Source organism: Euprymna scolopes, chromosome 39 (assembly GCF_053919585.1).
Source record: "Euprymna scolopes isolate OS-2025 chromosome 39, ASM5391958v1, whole genome shotgun sequence".
Classification (NCBI taxonomy): Eukaryota; Metazoa; Mollusca; class Cephalopoda; order Sepiida; family Sepiolidae; genus Euprymna; species Euprymna scolopes.
In genome coordinates this window covers 67,409,674-67,430,681 of record NC_136520.1, presented here as the reverse complement: position 1 = coordinate 67,430,681, position 21,008 = coordinate 67,409,674, and the positions used below count along the sequence as shown (strand labels likewise).

Genomic DNA, 21,008 nt, shown 5'->3' with positions numbered 1-21,008 from the left:
GAGTTATATATAATGCAACCATAGTCCAATTTAGGTCTAATGAGTGCTCTATATAGTAGGAGCATGGTTTCCCTGTCTGTTTCCCAGTTTGTGTGTGATATTATCTTTAGCATGTTTAATGCTTTTTGGCATTTTTATTTTGAGTGCTTCTATATGTGGCTTGAAGTTAAATTTGTTATCCAGGATCATCCCCAGATATTTTGTTTGCTGTACCATTGGTATTGCATTGTTATTAATTTTTAGTTGTGGGTTATGATAATATCCTCTTTTTTTGCAAAAGTGCATGCAAACTGTTTTGGTTTTTAAGATAAACCTATTTTTATCAGCCCATTTCTCTATTTTGTTAAGGCATTCCTGTAATTTTTTTTTCTCTTGTTAACATATTAGGGGATGGATAAGTGATTGAAAAGTCGTCTACAAAGAGGAATTAATCAATGTTTGTGGTTACTACTTTACCAATACTATTGATTTTTAGCAGGAAGAGTGTAACGGATATTATACTGCCCTGGGGCACTCCCAACTCTTGTTCATGCACTTCAGATTTTTCTCCTCCAAGGCGCACCCTAAAAGTATGGTTTTTAAGGAAATTTTGTATAAATGTTGGCATCCTTCCTGATTCCCAGGTTGTGCAGGTCCCTCATGATGCCGTATTTCCATGTGGTGTCGTATGCTTTTTCTAAATCAAAAAATACTGACACCACATGGTGGTTTCTGATAAGTCCATTTCTTATGTAGGATGCCATCCTAACCAACTGATCCTTTGTGCTCCTTTTTTTCCTGTAGCCACATTGATGTTTGTCTAATATCTTGTTTTTTTTCTAATATCCATATGAGACAATCGTTTACCAGTCTCTCCATGGTCTTGCAGATAAAGCTAGTTAGAGAGATAGGGCGGTAATTTGTTGGATTCGAGGGGTCTTTGTCAGGTTTTGGGATAGATATGATTGTGGACTCTCGCCAAGCGTTAGGTAAGTAACCCAAGAGCCAGATATTATTGAATATATTTAGAAAAGTATTTAATGAAGATTTTGGTAGTTGTTTCAAAAATTGGTAATGGATTTCATCTGGTCTGGTAGCAGTATCTTTGCTTCTATCCAGAGCGCTTTTAAGTTCGGATATTGTGGATGGTAGATTATATTTTTTTGTGTTGTTTGAGGTGAAATTCAGCTTTCCTTTTTCTGCTTCTATTTTGTAGTTTTGAAATGTTAAGCTGTGGTGTTTGGGTGAAGAGTTTTTGTTTAGTTGTTCAGCAAGTAAGTTTGCCATGTCCTTTTTTTTCAGTGCATTTTCCACCGTCAGGTTTTTTAGGTGTATAGTGGGGTATTGGATTTGTTTCCCATTAATTTTCCTCACCATGTCCCATACTTTCTTGCTTTATCATTTTATTATTTAACTTAGATACATAATCTTGCCATGTTTCCCGTTTGGCTTTTTTGGTTATCTGTCGTGCTTTTGCACAGGCTTGGCAGTAAATTTCTAAATTTGTTGTGGACGGATTTATCCTGAATTTTTTTAGGCCTTTTATCCGTTTCTTGATTGTTTCTTTACACTCTTTTGTGAACCATGGTTTATGCTTACTATTTTTCTTTGAAGTTTTTGGGGTTGTTTCCTCTGCTATTTTTTTATTAACCTTTGAGTGAACGTTGCTACTGGGTCAGGTTCCTGAAGTATTTCATTATTTGTGCTTCACAGAGATTCCTGAATGTGGACCAGTCAGCTCTCTTTAGTTGCCATTTTGGTGCTCCGTTTTCTTTTGTTGGATTTGTTGTTTTGATAATAATTGGATAGTGGTCACTACCACACTGTTCTTCATGGATATCCCAATTAAAGTCCATGTAAATTGTCGGAGAGCTGAGTGTTAGATCTATGGCTGAGGTTATTCCTGCAGGTGGATGTACGTAGAGATGCTTACGGTTGTTCAGTATACATATGTCTGTAGTTTCTAGTATGACTTCTATTATTTTTCCGTTGTAGTTTGGTTGTCTGTCTCCCCAAAGATGGCCGTGTGCATTAAAGTCCTCCAGGATTAGGAATGGTGCAGAGAGCTGTTCAATTAATCTGTCTATTTGAGTTTGCTCTAGTTTATATTTTGGAGGAATGTAGATTGAGCAGATTGTGAGAGTTTGGTGTAAGGTAGCTCTTACTACTACAGCCTGAAGTTCTGTATTTAGGTCGAATTTCTTGTGGGGTATTGCTTTTTTTTACCATAATGGTTGTACGGCCTATTGGTCTACAGTCTATGTGTGAAAGGTTGATTTTTTTTGTATATTTCATAGTCTTTAAAGGATAGTTTGGAATTTTCCTTCAGTAGAGTTTCTTGTAAACATATGATATTCGGATTGTATTCTTTGATTAATTGCTGTAGTTCTTCATAGTTTGGCTTCAATCCTCTACAGTTCCATTGTAGAGCTGCTATGTTCCTAGTTTTTTTTTTATTTTGTTCTGCCATTTTTATTTATTTGGGAGTGTAGGCTTGCTTTTGTCCCTCTGATGTTCCATTGTTTTTGCCTTGTCTTCTGTTTGGTCTTTTATTTCGGTTCTTTTGTTTGGGGATCTGGAACTAGAATTAGTATGGGACTTTATGTCCGTTTTGTTTTGGTTTTTCTTTTGTTTTGATCGTGATCGATGGGGGGGGGTTCTTGATTTATGTTTCTGCTTGTTGGTTTGGGTATTCTGTTTCCATTTCATCTTCAGATTCAGCTTGATTTTTAAGGATTGGGGTTCTAGTTCTGGAGTTTGAACGGGACCTTATAACCGTTTTGTTTTGGTTTTTCTTTTATTTTGATGGTGTTAGATAGGAAGTCTCCATTTCATCAGGTTCCGTCAAATTTTCTAATTTTTGTTTCATTGGTTTATTGTTTGGTTTTGAGAAAGTTTTTTCTTGGAGACATTGGCCTTTAAGGGAGGGGGGGGAGACAAATACTTTATTGAGTTCTTTTTTGGTTTCTTGCTTTAATTTTTCCAGTTTTTGAGAGTGTTGTATTTTTAAGTTTTTTTAAAGTTAAGCAGTTCATTCGGTTCTAGCTGTACCAGTTTTTCAATTAGTTGGTCCTATTTATCAGGCTGGTTGGTGGGATTTGTTTTTCCTGTAATTTTTGCATAAGTTTTGTTTCTTATAATTCCTTCCACTTGTTTTCGTTTCTAGGTAAGAAATATTTCGTTTATGTTTTGTGGCTAGGATTTCTTTTTCAATTTTCCATCGTTCACAGTTTTTGGAATAGGCAGGGTGCTCGCCTTGGCAGTTTGTACATTTGGACTCACGACATTCTTGTTCATTGTGACTTACTTGCTTAGAGCCACATTTAGCGCACGTGGGATGACCTCTGCAGGCATCTCTATGGTGACCGAATTTTTGACAGTTGAAACATTTCAGAGGATCTGGGATGTACATTTCAACTGGTTCTATGGTGTAGCCAATTTTAATTTTAGATGGAATTTTTGGAGTGTTGAATGTGATAATATAAGTATGGGTTGATATTTTTTCTGAGTTTTTCTTTATGTAGATTTTTTTATAGTCAAGGACTCCTTGTTTGCCAAGTTCATTCTGGATTTCTTCTGGTGAAGCAAGTGATAGTCCCTGGTTTCGGATAACTCCTTTAGATTGATTTAGTTTATTGTGTGGGGTGACTTTAATGTTAATATTATGGAAAATTTTCATGTTTTTTAAATTTAAGCTTTGGTTTATTGTTTCAATTTCAATTAATAGGTTACCATCTCTTGTTTTTTTTAATCATTTTTGGGTTTATTTTCCTGCTTAGCATTTTTTCAATGAGAAAAGGGGATAATTTTGTCATCGGTGTGATTCTATTACATAATATTTCGGAAAGTCTACATTTTCCTCACTTTCTGAGTCTGATAAAACGCGTTTGGGTTTTTTTGTTTTGCTTTGACATAATTATGGATAAAAGTTTCATTGCCTGTGTTCCCCACCCACCTCGGAGCCCGATATTGGGACTTGTCAAGGGGGAAACCCATTCACCTTGACAGAGTCAGGGTTACACAGGCAGTATACTCAGTCAAGTAAGAAATACCGAGCATCTGTCGTTACCCAATTTTCACTACCCAAATCTCGCGTGAACAAAGTTGTGATTGCAGCCACATCAGGATTTGGTTCTACACTTGCTGATTGACCCTTGGCCAGCGCTTTCAAACGTCTACTTTAGGGGTGAAGTTTTGTTGGTTTCTATGGTTTTGCTTGAGAGGATTTCTTTTAAAATTCCCAGTATAGTCCAAACCATTGATAGTAGACGTAGGGCTTGACCTGATCAGCCAATTGATCGGATCGGGCCCCTTCGACCACCCGTCTAACCGAGGTAAGGGCCAAAGTGATGTGTTGGGAAGAGGAGGCTTATAAACTTATCCTCCAAGACCTTCAATCACCAGGATTCTGTTCCAAGGTGTCACGGGTTGCCATCCACGGCCAACAGTGGCCTCATTGAGGGACTTTTACCATCTGCAGGGGGGGCAGTCAGTGTATTCTAATGCCCCACCGACAGGGCTCCTGTAGGAAAGAGATGTCTTAATTATGATGGAGTATTTTTGGTTCTGGAGGTTAGTCAGAAAGAACTTGTTCTTATATAATCTTCTCCATCAATTAGCGTTATCATTTCCACATCAGTTGTCGATTAGACAACGACAATGTCAACAGAAAGTGATTTTCTCCTTGAAATTCTATCATTCACATGAGTTTCGATGTGCTATTGCACGAGGTCTTCTTCGATGGAGTCATTCCAAGTTTTCTTCTGCTGTTATATACAATTGAGATTCATGTTCAGTAGAACTCTGGGATACGGTGTTAATCCATTCCGGGGTTGATGAAATCACCATATGGCAGAGTTTAAGCAAAATTTTATACAGTACATATTAAAAATCGGTAACAAAATACAGTACAGTATATAATACACAGGTATATAATCAAATAACATAAATAACACTGTAAGGCAGGGTAAATACCATAACCAGGGGCTGAAAAAACATTATTCCACATTGTAACCTGGGAAAAAAAACGTATCTAAAAATTCATATATTCAACCGTAGAGTTACTTTTTAAATTATTTTTCAGATTACCTTAAAACCATATAATATATGCATATATTTTTGCAAACGTAAAAAGACGCTTGTAAGGTGATGTATAGATTTTAATTTTACTGGTAGTTTAAAAATCAATATTTTTTTTCATTTTTCATTATTACCAGTCTCAATGGAAAATCAAGTTTCAAAACAAAAACAAATGAAATATAAACAATTAAAAAAATCGTTTCTGGCATTGGAAATTAGGTTCAAATTTTTCCGTGATTCCAATGCCTCAAAATATTATGATTTTTATGATTCCCGAGTCCAATTAATCATTCTAACACTAATAAACAAATCATTAAAAAAAAAAATTGTACAAAAAAAGTTAACCTCATCAAGTTTGAATTTGGTGTAGTACCTGTTTACTTGCTTCATCATGAAGACAGAGTTGGATACAAAGTTGGTTTTAAATGTGAGGAATATTCCAGTTCCTTAAAAAGAGCACCCTGGATTGGGGCACAAATTAATTCCTTCAGTCTAGAAGGATTTCTACTCCACTAACCAAGGAAAGAAAAGATAAACTATGATATCAAACCAGATACTACAACTACTCTCCTTGCTGTTAATGGTAGTAGTATAATTTGTTTCATGGTAAATCATTTTGGGATCATTTAATGCTGAAAATGTAACATCTAAAACAATTGTATACAATTTGTTACACACAAGTTGTCATTTTACCTATAGCTTGGGGGAAGGCGAAGGTAGATAAATGCAGAAAAACTTACCTGATTGACCAGTTGTCCATGGTAGAGTTTGTGGATAAGATTTTGTCCTGATGTTCCAATCAAAGAATCCTCAATTGCACTGAAAAGGATCCGATTCAATTCCTGGACATCATGTTGCTGAAGTTCCTGGAATAATGAGATTCAAGAGAAAAATCTATATATCTATAAAAGTGAACGTATCTGTCTGTCTGTCTACATTTCCCTACGCAATAACTGTCAATTTTAAGTCTACAGACTCGAAATTTGATATACAGGGTACTGAGATTTGGGAAAATCTTTGTGATCGGTTTTTGACCAGAAATTTGGCTGTTAAGGAGTCAAAGTTCAACGAGTTGACCTTTGAGAACTCTACCAAACTCCTGTCAATTTTGGGTCTAAACACTAGAAATTTTAGATATAGGTTCCTTGGACATGGATCTAACTTAACTTGTTACAAAACAAATGTTAAGGGGTCATAATAGGGTCAAAGTTAAAAAAAAATTGACCGCTTTTTTTTTTTTTTGATCAACATACACCTCCAAACACCCAGGCAACGCCGGGCTGAAATGCTAGTAATATATATTTATAAAAAATTGAAAAATACATTTTCAAAATTTTTCAGGTATTTCCTCAGTGATGTAGTAGGTGAATCAGAAGAGTAAATGACTTAAAAGTTTAGAGCAAACAATGTCAGATTAAAATATTCTATTTTTCTAAAAAAAAAAAAAAGAATTAGTAAATGTATATATATATCTATAAAAGTGAGAATGTGTGTGTGTGTGTGAGGACACTTCTCAACCTATATACTCAACAAATTTTGGATCTACAGACTTGAAATTTGGTATATTGGGTATTTAGACATGTGGAATACTTTTTAATAGGTTTTTATCTGAAAAAAAAAAAAAAGGGTTGCTAAGAGATTAAAATTGATAAATTGGTACCTGGGGGTCAACAAAATTTTATCTGTTTTACAACTGTTTTACAACTGTGCATGCGCCTATCGTCCACATTATGTTAAGTAGGTTTGAAAACACTTTTTAAAGATCATGTCAAGCTGGTCTAATGGTAATTGTACCTATTAACTATGCCTCTCCACGGGACAGAGTTAGACACCAGGGTCGTTTTTTTAACGTGGAGAAAAGGTACAAAAATAAAAATGTTCTCAGTCGTGAAGGATTTCTCCACCAAAAGAGAACAAGAAAATGAAGTGCAGCATCTGAAGAACAGATGGTATTTATTTGCTCCCCCACCGAGAAAATTAGGCACAAGGCCGATTTTTAATGTGAGGAGTGAAGGGAGGGGGAAGGGGAAAAGGGGACCAGCTCCCGAGAGGTGGGAAATGGGAGCTGGTTAAAGGTCAGACATGTGGGGTTGCCCCCACATCTGGTCTTTGCTAGTCATAGCTTGCAGTATCTGCCGGAACAGATGGTATTTATTTGCTCCCCCACCGAGCAAATTAGGCACAAGGCCAATTTTTAATGTGAGGAGTGAAGGGAGGGGGAAGGGAAAAAGGGGACCAGCTCCCGAGAGGTGGGAAATGGGAGCTGGTTAAAGGTCAGGCATGTGGGGTTGCCCCCACATCTGGTCTTTGCTTGCAGTATCTGCCGGAACAGATGGTGTTTATTTGCTCCCCCACTGAGCAAATTAGGCACAAGGCCGTTTTTAATGTGAGGTAAAAACCAGCTCCCCTAAAAGTAGGCAAAAAGGGGGCACTCTGGTTACCAAAAATAATAATTGTCCCAGTATAGAGGGTTTCCCCTCCATTGACTGGTACAAATTATCTTAAGTGCAGCATCTGCCGGAACAGATACTACACTTTGATCTCGACCAAAAGGCCAAGAAGATGTTCAATTCCTTAAAACAATGGTCTAATGGTAACTGTACTTGACTGTCTTCAGGTGGTTTCGATCTCAGCTAAAGTATTTTTTTTTTTACTTACAAAAAGTGAACCGCTTAGAAAAAAACATAAAACTCGCATGCACATGTCTCAGTTTCTTTCCATTTTTTTTCTTTTCTTTACTTCATTGTTTTAAGGAATTGAACATCATGTTTAATACCGGGCAACACCGGGTATATCTAGCGTTTCATAAAGTAATATACTTATATAATATACAGCAACACCGGGTATATCTAGCGTTTCATAAAGTAATATACTTATATAATATACAGCAACACCGGGTATATCTAGCATTTCATAAAGTAACATACTTATATAATATACAGCAACACCGGGTATATCTAGCGTTTCATAAAGTAACATACTTATATAATATACAGCAACACCGGGTATATCTAGCGTTTCATAAAGTAATATACTTATATAATATACAGCAACACCGGGTATATCTAGCATTTCATAAAGTAACATACTTATATAATATACAGCAACACCGGGTATATCTAGCATTTCATAAAGTAACATACTTATATAATATACAGCAACACCAGGTATATCTAGCGTTTCATAAAGTAATATACTTATATAATATACAGCAACACCGGGTATATCTAGCATTTCATAAAGTAATATACTTATATAATATACAGCAACACCGGGTATATCTAGCATTTCATAAAGTAACATACTTATATAATATACAGCAACACCGGGTATATCTAGCGTTTCATAAAGTAACATACTTATATAATATACAGCAACACCGGGTATATCTAGCGTTTCATAAAGTAACATACTTATATAATATACAGCAACACCGGGTATATCTAGCGTTTCATAAAGTAACATACTTATATAATATACAGCAACACCGGGTATATCTAGCGTTTCATAAAGTAACATACTTATATAATATACAGCAACACCGGGTATATCTAGCGTTTCATAAAGTAATATACTTATATAATATACAGCAACACCGGGTATATCTAGCGTTTCATAAAGTAACATACTTATATAATATACAGCAACACCGGGTATATCTAGCGTTTCATAAAGTAACATACTTATCTATATATCTATAAAAACAGAGATGTGTGTGCCACAGACGATTTCTGATTGGTTAATCCAATAATCACATCTCCTAAAAAACTATGGTTCGTAGGCTCTTACCTTTACCATAAAATATTATGGCTTGATTTATTGTCCATCTTGGAAGGGTTTAATTTTTTCCTAACTTGCGATTTACAAATTAAAAAAATACGAAACTGACAATCTAACAATCGAACCTCCGACATCACGGCCGCCATTATGAAACTAAACCAAAAAAAAAAAAAAAAAAAGCGCCTTCACTCGTGGTCTTTACATTTCGGGTTTGGGTACTTGTGCAGTTTTCCATTGACATTAAAAAATGGAAATATTTAAAAAAATATATATATATTGTACGTACTCGTCATGGGATAAAGTTTTCCTACAGAAAAAATCACGTAATTTCATCAAGTAGTTATTTTTTTATAGCGAAAAAAGAAAAAAATCAACGCTACAAGCGAGTCATTATTAATTAAACAGAAAGTTCAAGTAGGGGGATTTCCCCATTTTTTTTTTTATAGCGAGGCCAAATTTCGCGAATATGGCCTTTTTTTAAAGCAGTTTGGCCTTCAAATTTCTGTTTGGCCTTTTTCTTCACCGATGAAATAAAAAAAGCAAATAAAAACAACGCAATAAAACTTTTAAAAATACGGCACACTTTTGTTGTTCTTGTTTGGTTTTTTTTTGGTAATTTTCCTTATTTTTTTATTTTTTCAAGATAATACTATTAAATGGACACTATTATGCCAAATTAGCCCCCCCCCCCCGAAAAAAAATGCACAAAAATTCGAGATTTAAGGTTTTGACGAGATAATTTAGCGAATTGTCCGGACTATTGCGAGAGAACCATCCATTAGTTTTTCCTGAAATTTTGCCACAAATTGTATTTCAATACATAGATGTGCATAGTAACAACATTTTTTAGCCGAAAATTTCCGTTGCGTCCCCAGATTTCATCGGTGAAGAAAAAGGCCAAACATAAATTTTGAAGGCCAAACTGCTTTAAAAAAAGGCCAAATTCGCGAAATTTGGCCTCGCTATCAAACGATTTGACCTTTGAGAACTCTACCAAACTCCTCCTACAATTTTGGGTCTAAACACGTGATATTTTAGATATAGATTCCTTGGACATGGATCTAACTTATTACCTTTACTTGATCCCTAAACAATAAATGTTAAGAAGTCATAATAGGGGTCAAAGTATAAAAAATTGACCGTTTTTTTTTCTCAGCATTAACCTCAAAACACCTGGGCAACGCCGGGCACCGATTGCTAGTATAATATACAGCAACACCGGGTATATCTAGCGTTTCATAAAGTAACATACTTATATAATATACAGCAACACCGGGTATATCTAGCGTTTCATAAAGTAACATACTTATATAATATACAGCAACACCGGGTATATCTAGCGTTTCATAAAGTAACATACTTATATAATATACAGCAACACCGGGTATATCTAGCGTTTCATAAAGTAACATACTTATATAATATACAGCAACACCGGGTATATCTAGCATTTAATAAAGTAATATACTTATATAATATACAGCAACACCGGGTATATCTAGCTGTTCATAAAGTAACATACTTATATAATATACAGCAACACCGGGTATATCTAGCGTTTCATAAAGTAACATACGTATATAATATACAGCAACACCGGGTATATCTAGCATTTCATAAAGTAACATACTTATATAATATACAGCAATACCGGGTATATCTAGCATTTCATAAAGTAACATACTTATATAATATACAGCAACACCGGGTATATCTAGCGTTTCATAAAGTAACATACTTATATAATATACAGCAACACCGGGTATATCTAGCATTTCATAAAGTAATATACTTATATAATATACAGCAACACCGGGTATATCTAGCATTTCATAAAGTAACATACTTATATAATATACAGCAACACCGGGTATATCTAGCATTTCATAAAGTAACATACTTATATAATATACAGCAACACCGGGTATATCTAGCATTTCATAAAGTAACATACTTATATAATATACAGCAACACCGGGTATATCTAGCGTTTCATAAAGTAACATACTTATATAATATACAGCAACACCGGGTATATCTAGCGTTTCATAAAGTAACATACTTATATAATATACAGCAACACCGGGTATATCTAGAATTTCATAAAGTAACATACTTATATAATATACAGCAACACCGGGTATATCTAGCGTTTCATAAAGTAACATACTTGTATAATATACAGCAACACCGGGTATATCTTGCATGTCATAAAGTAATATACTTATATAATATACAGCAACACCGGGTATATCTAGCGTTTCATAAAGTAACATACTTATATAATATACAGCAACACCGGGTATATCTTGCATTTCATAGAGTAACATACTTATATAATATACAGCAACACCGGGTATATCTAGCATTTCATAAAGTAACATACTTATATAATATACAGCAACACCGGGTATATCTAGCATTTCATAAAGTAACATACTTATATAATATACAGCAACACCGGGTATATCTAGCGTTTCATAAAGTAACATACTTATATAATATACAGCAACACCGGGTATATCTAGCGTTTCATAAAGTAACATACTTATATAATATACAGCAACACCGGGTATATCTAGCGTTTCATAAAGTAACATACTTATATAATATACAGCAACACCGGGTATATCTAGCGTTTCATAAAGTAACATACTTATATAATATACAGCAACACCGGGTATATCTAGCATTTCATAAAGTAACATATAATATACAGCAACACCGGGTATATCTAGCGTTTCATAAAGTAACATACTTATATAATATACAGCAACACCGGGTATATCTAGCGTTTCATAAAGTAACATACTTATATAATATACAGCAACACCGGGTATATCTAGCGTTTCATAAAGTAATATACTTATATAATATACAGCAACACCGGGTATATCTAGCGTTTCATAAAGTAACATACTTATATAATATACAGCAACACAGGGTATATCTAGCGTTTCATAAAGTAACATACTTATAATATACAGCAACACCGGGTATATCTAGCGTTTCATAAAGTAACATACTTATAATATACAGCAACACCGGGTATATCTAGCGTTTCATAAAGTAACATACTTATAATATACAGCAACACCGGGTATATCTAGCGTTTCATAAAGTAACATACTTATAATATACAGCAACACCGGGTATATCTAGCGTTTCATAAAGTAACATACTTATAATATACAGCAACACCGGGTATATCTAGCGTTTCATAAAGTAACATACTTATAATATACAGCAACACCGGGTATATCTAGCGTTTCATAAAGTAACATACTTATAATATACAGCAACACCGGGTATATCTAGCGTTTCATAAAGTAACATACTTATAATATACAGCAACACCGGGTATATCTAGCGTTTCATAAAGTAACATACTTATAATATACAGCAACACCGGGTATATCTAGCGTTTCATAAAGTAACATACTTATAATATACAGCAACACCGGGTATATCTAGCGTTTCATAAAGTAACATACTTATAATATACAGCAACACCGGGTATATCTAGCGTTTCATAAAGTAACATACTTATAATATACAGCAACACCGGGTATATCTAGCGTTTCATAAAGTAACATACTTTTTTTAATACTAAAAACAAATTCAAAACAATGAAACAATAACATTCATTAAAGTATAATGCAAATTGTTTTATATCTGATAATGTTTGCTGCGAACTTTGAGTTGCTTGCTTTTCTGATTCATCAATGTATCTGTACTATTAGAGAAAAGTAACTGTGTGAGAGAGAGTTCCCTATGAATTCAGAAATAGCTGGGCCAATTTTTATGAAATTTCACACAACAAACATACTTTATGTATCTGGCAGTGTTCTTAGATAGGTTTTTGTATTGAAACGTCTTTAATAAATATCGGTAATCGAAATAATCCAATGAAAAAAGAAACAGAAGATTTTAACCAAAGTTAACACCTTACATAGCCTAACATCACAAATGCATTTGAGAAGTTTTATTACCACACAAGCAGAAAGGTCAGGCATATAAAATCAATAGTCAGTTCTTTGATAAGATAGGGGCCCATTCGAAATGAATGTTTCTATTTAGAGCACAATTGAAGTTTTATATTTTAAAGTTTAATTCAATCCATTACATATAAAAATAATTTTATAAAATCAACAGTAGGTTCTCCACAGTGCAATGTAGATTACAATGTATTGTGGACTAAGTCAGTGCGGAGAGGCATGTAAAGCTTCCTCCCGATGCATTGCAATGGGTCCCAACTAGAGCACGTAATTGATTTGATTGAAAAATGGGCGATTGCACTGATTTCAATAATAAAACTATGGGAGTGTGAACATGATCATCATTCAGTTCTAGGCAATGTCGGGTCACCCTGTTAGTTGGTTTCTAAAAGCTTTTTAACCCCCCCCCCCCCCCCGCCGCGGACAACTTGCCTTTAAAATTCCCTCCTTGTTCTCCATTTCATTAACATGCAGAAATTTAAATAAAATATTAACAAATATCTTGCAGCACAACTCCCCACCTAGTTTGGCCCTAGTCACAATAGCCCTTATACCTCGTTGCCAATATGCTTTGTTTGAGGGTGAATAAAAAAAGAACATTTCTTAAATCAACTGCTTTTTATCCTAATCATTTGAAAGGCGTTGAAAATTTAAACAATTTTATATTTCCATGTTTTAATTATCATGTTAAGTATTATTATGATAGACTTCTTTTTTTAATTTTATTTTTATAAAAATTGCTCCAGACAAAAGGTGAAGGAATAACATCCCGAGTCAGATTTAAGAAGATTCACTTTAGTGATGAAAATGTTTTTTCAAAACAAAATGAGTAATCAATCTACAAAGTCTACCAGTACATAAAACTATAAAACTAGGACTTCAGTTTCTGGGATCTTAGTTTCGAATATCACTAGGTTCTAGTCACTCTGATAAGTTGTAAGACGATGACACGTGTTATACTTTTGGAAGCCTCATAACTGTAGCTTCTCTTTTTTTTGTCCTTTAGTCCTCACATTCCATGAGCGAGATTTTTGGGAGAGGGTGGGGGAGAATTACCGTTTTCTGGGTCAGTTGTCGACAAGCTTTTGGCGTTTAAGTAGTATTTTTTTAACTAATTACATCACGTGACTTCATGACTTGTTTGGGGGAGATTTTCATAAAAAAATAAAATTTATTAAAATATATACACACCCATACATGCAGGTGTCACAAAAACTATTTCCAACATTTAGGTATTTCTGAATTTTTGAGATGGGGATTGATAATTTGGATTATTTGGACTATGATTCTCATCTTGAGTTTTATTCTCAGTTTTCAACGGATATAACCATAAAGATCAAAGTGTAGTATCTGTTCTTCAGATATTACACTTCAATTTCTTGTCCTGTTAGTGGAGGGGAAATCTTTCACGACCGAGGCAATTTTAAATTTTTGTTCTTTTTCTCAACGTTAAAAAAAAACGACCTTTGTGTCTAACTATCCCATGGGGAGGCATTGTAAATAGGAACCATAAGCATATCGTGTCGAACACTCTGGTATCTTTCTGTCAAAGTTTGGAATTCGTACGGAATTTTGAACAGGCATTCCACTTTATTTAATTCACGAAAGTAGCATGCTCTCGTTTTGCTAGCCATAACAGAGTAGAAGTCTTAATTTGTAATTTTATTCTTAGTATTGCCCGCACTGAGGATTGAACCTTCAACCTTCAAAAGAGTGTCACTTAGTCACTGAATTTTACCTAGCATTTTATCTGTTACATCACAGATCATTGAGACACTAACTATTCTGGGGGTTGAAAGTTCAATTCTTAGTCCGAGCAACACTAAGAATACCAGTGTGAATTATTTAGGACTTCTACCCAATCAAGGCTGACAGAACGAAAGCATGCTACCTTGTGCATTAAATAACGGCTCCAGTTTGAAATTTTGTGCAGATTCTGTAGTTTCATAGAAAGATTCCAGAATTCAACAAGAAATGACAAGATGAAGGTTTGAGGTTACACTAGCCAAAACATTGTAAGAATAACACTAAAAATAGGAACAATACTTCAAATAATACATATTAGCATTTAGGTAAAATAGTTTTCAGTATAAATAGTTGAATATATTCGAGTATTGCAAATAAAATTTTAAAAAATAAATAAAATGACATTTCTAAAACTTTATGAATTCTAAAAATAAGATTATGCTAAAAAATAAGGTTTTCTTTGGATTAAATAAATTCTGTGAAGAAATAAAAATTGGAGAAAAAAAAAAAATCATCTGCTAAAAATGGTTTGCTTTATTGTAGACACAATGCCTACCTCATTATTGGTCCATCCAAAGCTCTCAGTGAGTTCCGCTGTGGAGATGCTGTGTTTGTCTGAAAAGAGCAGTTGACTGAAAAGACGCTGCAACTGAAGCGGAATAACTCGCACCTGAAAAATAACAAAACCAAAAATGTTATTTAGAACTACGAAATAATTACGCGCTAAAAAACTTTAGAAAAAAAAAATCTAAATAGTTTGGAAAATAATAACTCACTTCAGAAACAAATATTCAATAAGTTCATATTACCATATTACCATCACCCTAATCTCTGAGCTTCATCTTTTCTTTATAGAAATTTCTCCAGATAGCACGTATGTAAATGCAAAGTGGCGTCACCGGAGGTGGGGCTGAAGGATTATGAAAAAGAGAGAAGGTGAATGAGATCACAAGGGAGACAAGATAACGTTCGAGATCTTGCGAGAGACATAGAGAACGTTCTAGATCACGTGGGTGACGTCACAACTGTACCAATGAGGAAATAAATGTTGCTATGTAGAATAAGCGAGTTGGAGTCACTTCTTATTCTTTGTCTTATTCTTCTTTACAACTGAAACTGCGCATGTGTCGGCCCAGACGTTACAGACACCAAGTGTCTTATGAATAGCGTTCAACAAATACTCCTGACCCACTTCCAGTTGTCTGTTGAAATTTTGCATATGCCATGATTTATAGGAGTCTTATGTTTCACAAGTGACAAAATTAAAAGAAGCTATCAAAATTAAGAAGCAGGGCAAGAACAGTAAATGTACACTTCTGCAAAACGATGCTCTGGTCCACAATGGTGGCATGGTTGAGAAAAGTGCAAACGGATGAACGGGAATGAATTACTAAGTCCAATCCCTCCTTAGTTGGTGGGGAGTGGGGGGCTCAAAAAAAGAAAATTACTTTTAATCTCCAAAAAATAAAAAAAGTCAAATAAACATCTATTAATCTATATATATATATAAAAATGTAATTTTTGGTTTGTTAAAAGTGAATAAAACCATATTTCTACGTTACCAATTTAATTGAAATTTTCAGAAAATCTATTTTTAAAGTCAAAGAATGTTTGCATGTTATTAAAATAATTTAACATTGCGAATTATAAAAATATTAAATTATAAATGAAAATATTTTTCGTAACTGTGAGATTGTCCCCATTTCATTTCCGGTAGAAATGAGCCTTTCACTTATTGAGATAAGTATTATTTGTATTAATTTTTATGATACTCATGCAGAGAGTGATCCGTGCTGAAATAATAACGTTATTATTTAAAAAGCCATTCTTAACATGGGGAGGGGAGGGTGTTTTGTACCTATTCTGTACTTTAACCTTACAATTGAATAAAAAAAACATATTGTAAAACTTTAATTTGGAAATACGATTTAAAAAATAGCGCGGATCACTCTCTGCATTTTTTCCTTTTATTATTCTTAAAGAGTAAAACTTTTCTTATTCATGAAAAGAGTTAAGCCTACGTAAATAAATAAATAAATTAATGTTTGTACACGTGACAAATTATCAATAAATGGTTTAGTTACTTTTTTTTTTTAATTATTTATGAAAAGAGTTAACGTAAATAATCTTTGTAAAAGTAAGTGCGAAAGTGCAGTAGTTGTACTCCCATGCGTAATTTCTATACTTATAGGTTTTTGGAAAATTTTTTCACTGGATTATTATTGATTGGACACTAATTAAACAGATTATTAAAAAAAAAAAAAAATTTAAAAAAGAAATCATTATTTCGACATTTGAAAGTGGTGCTCACTTTTTAGTTACAACGTTCTGATAAATCAGTCACCCATTTTGTAACCAATAAAAACGCGGTATATCAAAACCATAGAAAGTAAAAATAATATGAGTTTCTACCGCATTTGTAAGTCAGAAATATATTTGTTTCTCAAAGAAAAAAAAAAAATAGATTGAACATGACTTTTTATTGTTTTTATGAAAATAAAGTTTCGAGTTTTTTAAATTTTTTTTTTTTTTTTTTTTTTTACTTATTTAGTTAAAAGCCAGTTTGTGGGTTTTTTTTTTTTTTTTTTTAAATAATTTGTTTTTATGAAAGGTGAGGGTTTTTTGTTTTTTTTTCAAAACTTTTGTTTTGTTTTTTTAAATTTTTTAAGTATTATAAATTTCACTAACATGCTGGAGAAATGTTGGTGCTAATGCAGAGAGTGATCCGCGCTATTTTTTAAATCGTATTTCCACGTTTAATTAAAGTTTTATGATATGTTTTTTTTATTTAATTGTAAGGTTAAAGTACAGAATAGGTACAAAACACCCTCCCCTCCCCATGTTAAGAATGGCTTTTAAAATAACAACATTATCATTTCAGCACGGATCACTCTCTGCATGAGTACCGAAATGTTTAATAATTTGGTATTTTTTTAGATTAGGTCCACCTCCACAATTTTCCTTTAAATGATGACATTTATAGGTTTTCAAGTATGCTGAATACGGAAATCGCATTGGAATTTTGCGGAAATCAGTAGTTATCAAGATATAAAAAGTTATATTATGCACTGTATTCTTTGGCGGCCATCTTTTTACGCGCGCACGTGCCATAAACAAATGCACGCGCGTAAAAAAGATGGCCGCCAAAGATTACAATGCATAATACAACTTTTTATATCTTGATAACTACTTATTTCTGCAAAATTTCAATGCGATTTTCGTATTCAGCATAGTCGAAAACCATTACAAGTCGTCATTTAAAAGAAAATTGAGGAGGTGGACCCAATCTAAAAATTTACCAATAATTTTCCATCCAGTACGCCTCTCGATACATTGCTTCGTCAACATGCGACCATTTTATATCTCCCGAAGACACTTCCGTATTTAGCAAAAATGGGTGACCGATTTACCAGAACGTGGTAATTAAAAAGTGAGTACCCCTTTCAAATGTTGAAATTTTTTTTTTTTTTCAATTTTTTTTCATAATCTGGTTAGTGTTCAATCAATAATAATCCAGTGAAAAAATTTCAAAAAACCTATCAGTATAGAAATTCACATGGGGGTGATGGTTGTATAACTCCGCCACGCAAGTAAATAAATAAAAAATGTTACGTGCACATGTGTTAGCCTTGACTAGGGGGGGACTAAGGGAACGACCATTAAATAATTCTGTGGGTCGCCATGGAAATCAACGCCCAATGAGTACCAAAATAGTTTTCATGATATGAAGAAATTTTTTTTCGAAAAGTGGGTGATCACTTTTCTATGTAAATTTAACTTAAAAGAAGGGGCATTTATTTTCATGTTTATTGGCTTAAAGGTTTTTTGACAAGGCAGTTTCGTACGCGAGTGCATATTTAACAGTTTTCGTTTATGCTCACGCGTAGCATAAACAAAGGGTACGTCTGTGAAATGGAAAATAGTCCCATAGTTCAGGGGTTATTACCATGCAAAAGAAATCAAACAAAAACTTTTTAGCCAAGAAACACACAGAAAAAAAAACAAAAAAAAACATAGCATCCATTTTTTTTCTATCGAATTCATTTGCTGTTTTTATTGAAAACTATTTTCCCCCGGATTTTTGATATAATTTTCCATTAAGGGCCGTGCGTCTCACGTTCATATATAACAAAAAAATTTTTGTAGACTTCGGTGTGCTAAAAACGAATCTGCAAACCGTTTCCGTTGCAAAAAAATAGTTTTTATGATATGAAGAAATTACTTTTTTGAAAAGTGGGCGATCACTTTTCCATGTAAATTTAACTTAAAATGAGCACCCACTTTCTAGCCACCTGAGAGAGGGGGGATTTTTTTCCATGTTTATTGGCTAAACAGCTTTTGTTTATGCTCACGCATAGCGTAAACGAAGGCTACGGCTGTGAAATGGAAAATAGTCCCAGAGTTCAAGGGTTATTACCAAACAAAAGAAATCAAACAAAAAACTTTTTAGCCAAGAAACACACAGAAAAATGCCCCTCTCTCAGGTGGCCAGAAAGTGGGTGCTCATTCTAAGTTAAATTTACATTGAAAAGTGATCACCCATTTTTCGAAAAAGTAATTTCATGAATATCATGGAAACTTTCTTTTTGCTACGGAAACGGTTTGCAGATTCGTTTTTAGCACACCAAAATCTACAATAAAATATTTCGTTATATACGAACGTGAAACGGGCTTTAAAGTAAAATAATACTGGATTTTTTGGAGCAGATTTGCCGTTTAGTTGTACAAATATCCTCAAACCAGGTAATCACTAAAAGGGACTTTTAAAAGTCGTCACCTGTATCGAGCAAAAGTTTAAAACCACCGATTATATGCCAGCCTACGTCATGATAACATATATTGAGTGAGTTCCTAACAGTATTTTGTATAGTTTTTTAGTTTAAACTCATTTTCCCAAAATTTCCCCAAACTTAACGTGTTCGATACAGTCTGCCGCCATTTGTATTTTTCAGATATACCGATAAACATTGAATGTTTTTTAACCGATTATACATTACATAAAAACACTAAAATCTTATCCAGTTAGGTAGAACATTTACTTTTCTTGCCTTTGATAACATTTGTTATATATTTATTTTTTGACAACTTTTTTGTATCTGTGTTTAGTAATATGAACCCTTTTCATTTAATGTAACGTTTAGTCGGCTTGAAAAACAGTGTTTATACTGAAAGCTACAAATGGTGGCAGACACTGTTGATTAAGTTAGAGAAAGTGAGTTAAAACTAAAAAAAACTATACAAAATACTGTCAGAAACCCACCGATTATGCCAGCCTATGTCATGGTAACATATTTGTGGGGTTTCAGACACTGTTTTGTATAGTTTTTAGTTTTCAACTTACTTTCCCAAACTTAACGCATTCAGAGTCTGCAACCATTTCTGTTTTTCGAGCTGATTAAACATTTTACATTACATAAAAACACTAAACAATTATCCAATTAGGTAGAAACGTAACTTACCTTACCTTTGCTTTCATTTATTTGTTTTTGGACAACTTTTTCGAATCTGTGTATAGTAACCCCCCCCCCCCATCAACCAAATATTAATTACTAACTCACATTTTTGTATACAGAAAAAAAAAAAAAAAAAAAAAAAAACATTTAGCGTTTCAACATTTTTGCTACGTTCGGCTTCATCCACTGATTGTTGGTCGAGTCCAAACCATGAATGATTGACAGAAACTCCCGAGGATCCAGATCAGATCAAATTTTGCGAGAGTACCATTTTTTTTCATTTTCGCCTTCTTTTTCACTTTTTGGAGTGGATTGCTGTACTAAGAATATAAGAAACAGGCATTTTTCTCTTTTTATTAAATTTTTACATTGCACCAAATTGAGCCACTGCAACGCGTGGCAGGGTACAGCTAGTTATTTATTTATAAACTTTTTTTTTTGTTTGGAGGGAGAATTAGTCAGTTGCAACACCAACTAAATCGGACAACAATTTTAGATCGGCACAATGAGTCGGACGATCATGGCTTGTGCAGTGAATGCAAAAGGGACATGTTCATAGTAGAAGTAGAAAAAGAGGGGGGGGGGGTAACAAAGAAGTTTTCAAAGAAAGATATTAAGCCCACTTTTTTTTTTTTAATGATTCTATTTTGTTATCTATACTCCCAGATAACATCAGATAACCCTGCTAATTAAAAAAAAGAAAAGTTTCCCCCCCCCCAGAGATTAGGCATGTTGTTATAATGCCTGTACATGATGTATTCATATAGCCATGCTCAACTCTGAACGTATATTACTACCATGCAATATACATGCGTCTCTAAACTACAATGACTCAGCAAAATACAAAGTAGAAAATAATAGGCAGCCATTTTGTGAGATGTGTTGCACGGAACGTTAGACAAATTAACTAAATCAGCCAAACAAGATTGAAACAATGGACATTTTTCTAAAGTTTTCGTTCAAACCTGCCAAA

At 33.8% G+C, this 21,008-nt stretch overlaps 1 protein-coding gene and 1 pseudogene across 1 annotated transcript in view; both read right to left on the bottom strand.

The window, feature by feature from the left end:
* Positions 1 to 21,008, bottom strand: part of LOC145263824 (ubiquitin carboxyl-terminal hydrolase 40-like) — a 150,193-nt gene that overhangs the window by 90,565 nt on the left and 38,620 nt on the right. Inside the window, exons 3-4 of the mRNA XM_080120889.1 lie at positions 15,139 to 15,252; positions 5,799 to 5,924 (exon numbers count right to left, since the gene is read on the bottom strand). Of these exons, the coding sequence (XP_079977015.1) occupies positions 5,799 to 5,924; positions 15,139 to 15,252 (240 nt within the window). The remainder of the gene's footprint in view (positions 1 to 5,798; positions 5,925 to 15,138; positions 15,253 to 21,008) is intronic.
* LOC145264039 (U2 spliceosomal RNA) lies at positions 7,478 to 7,624 on the bottom strand (annotated as a pseudogene).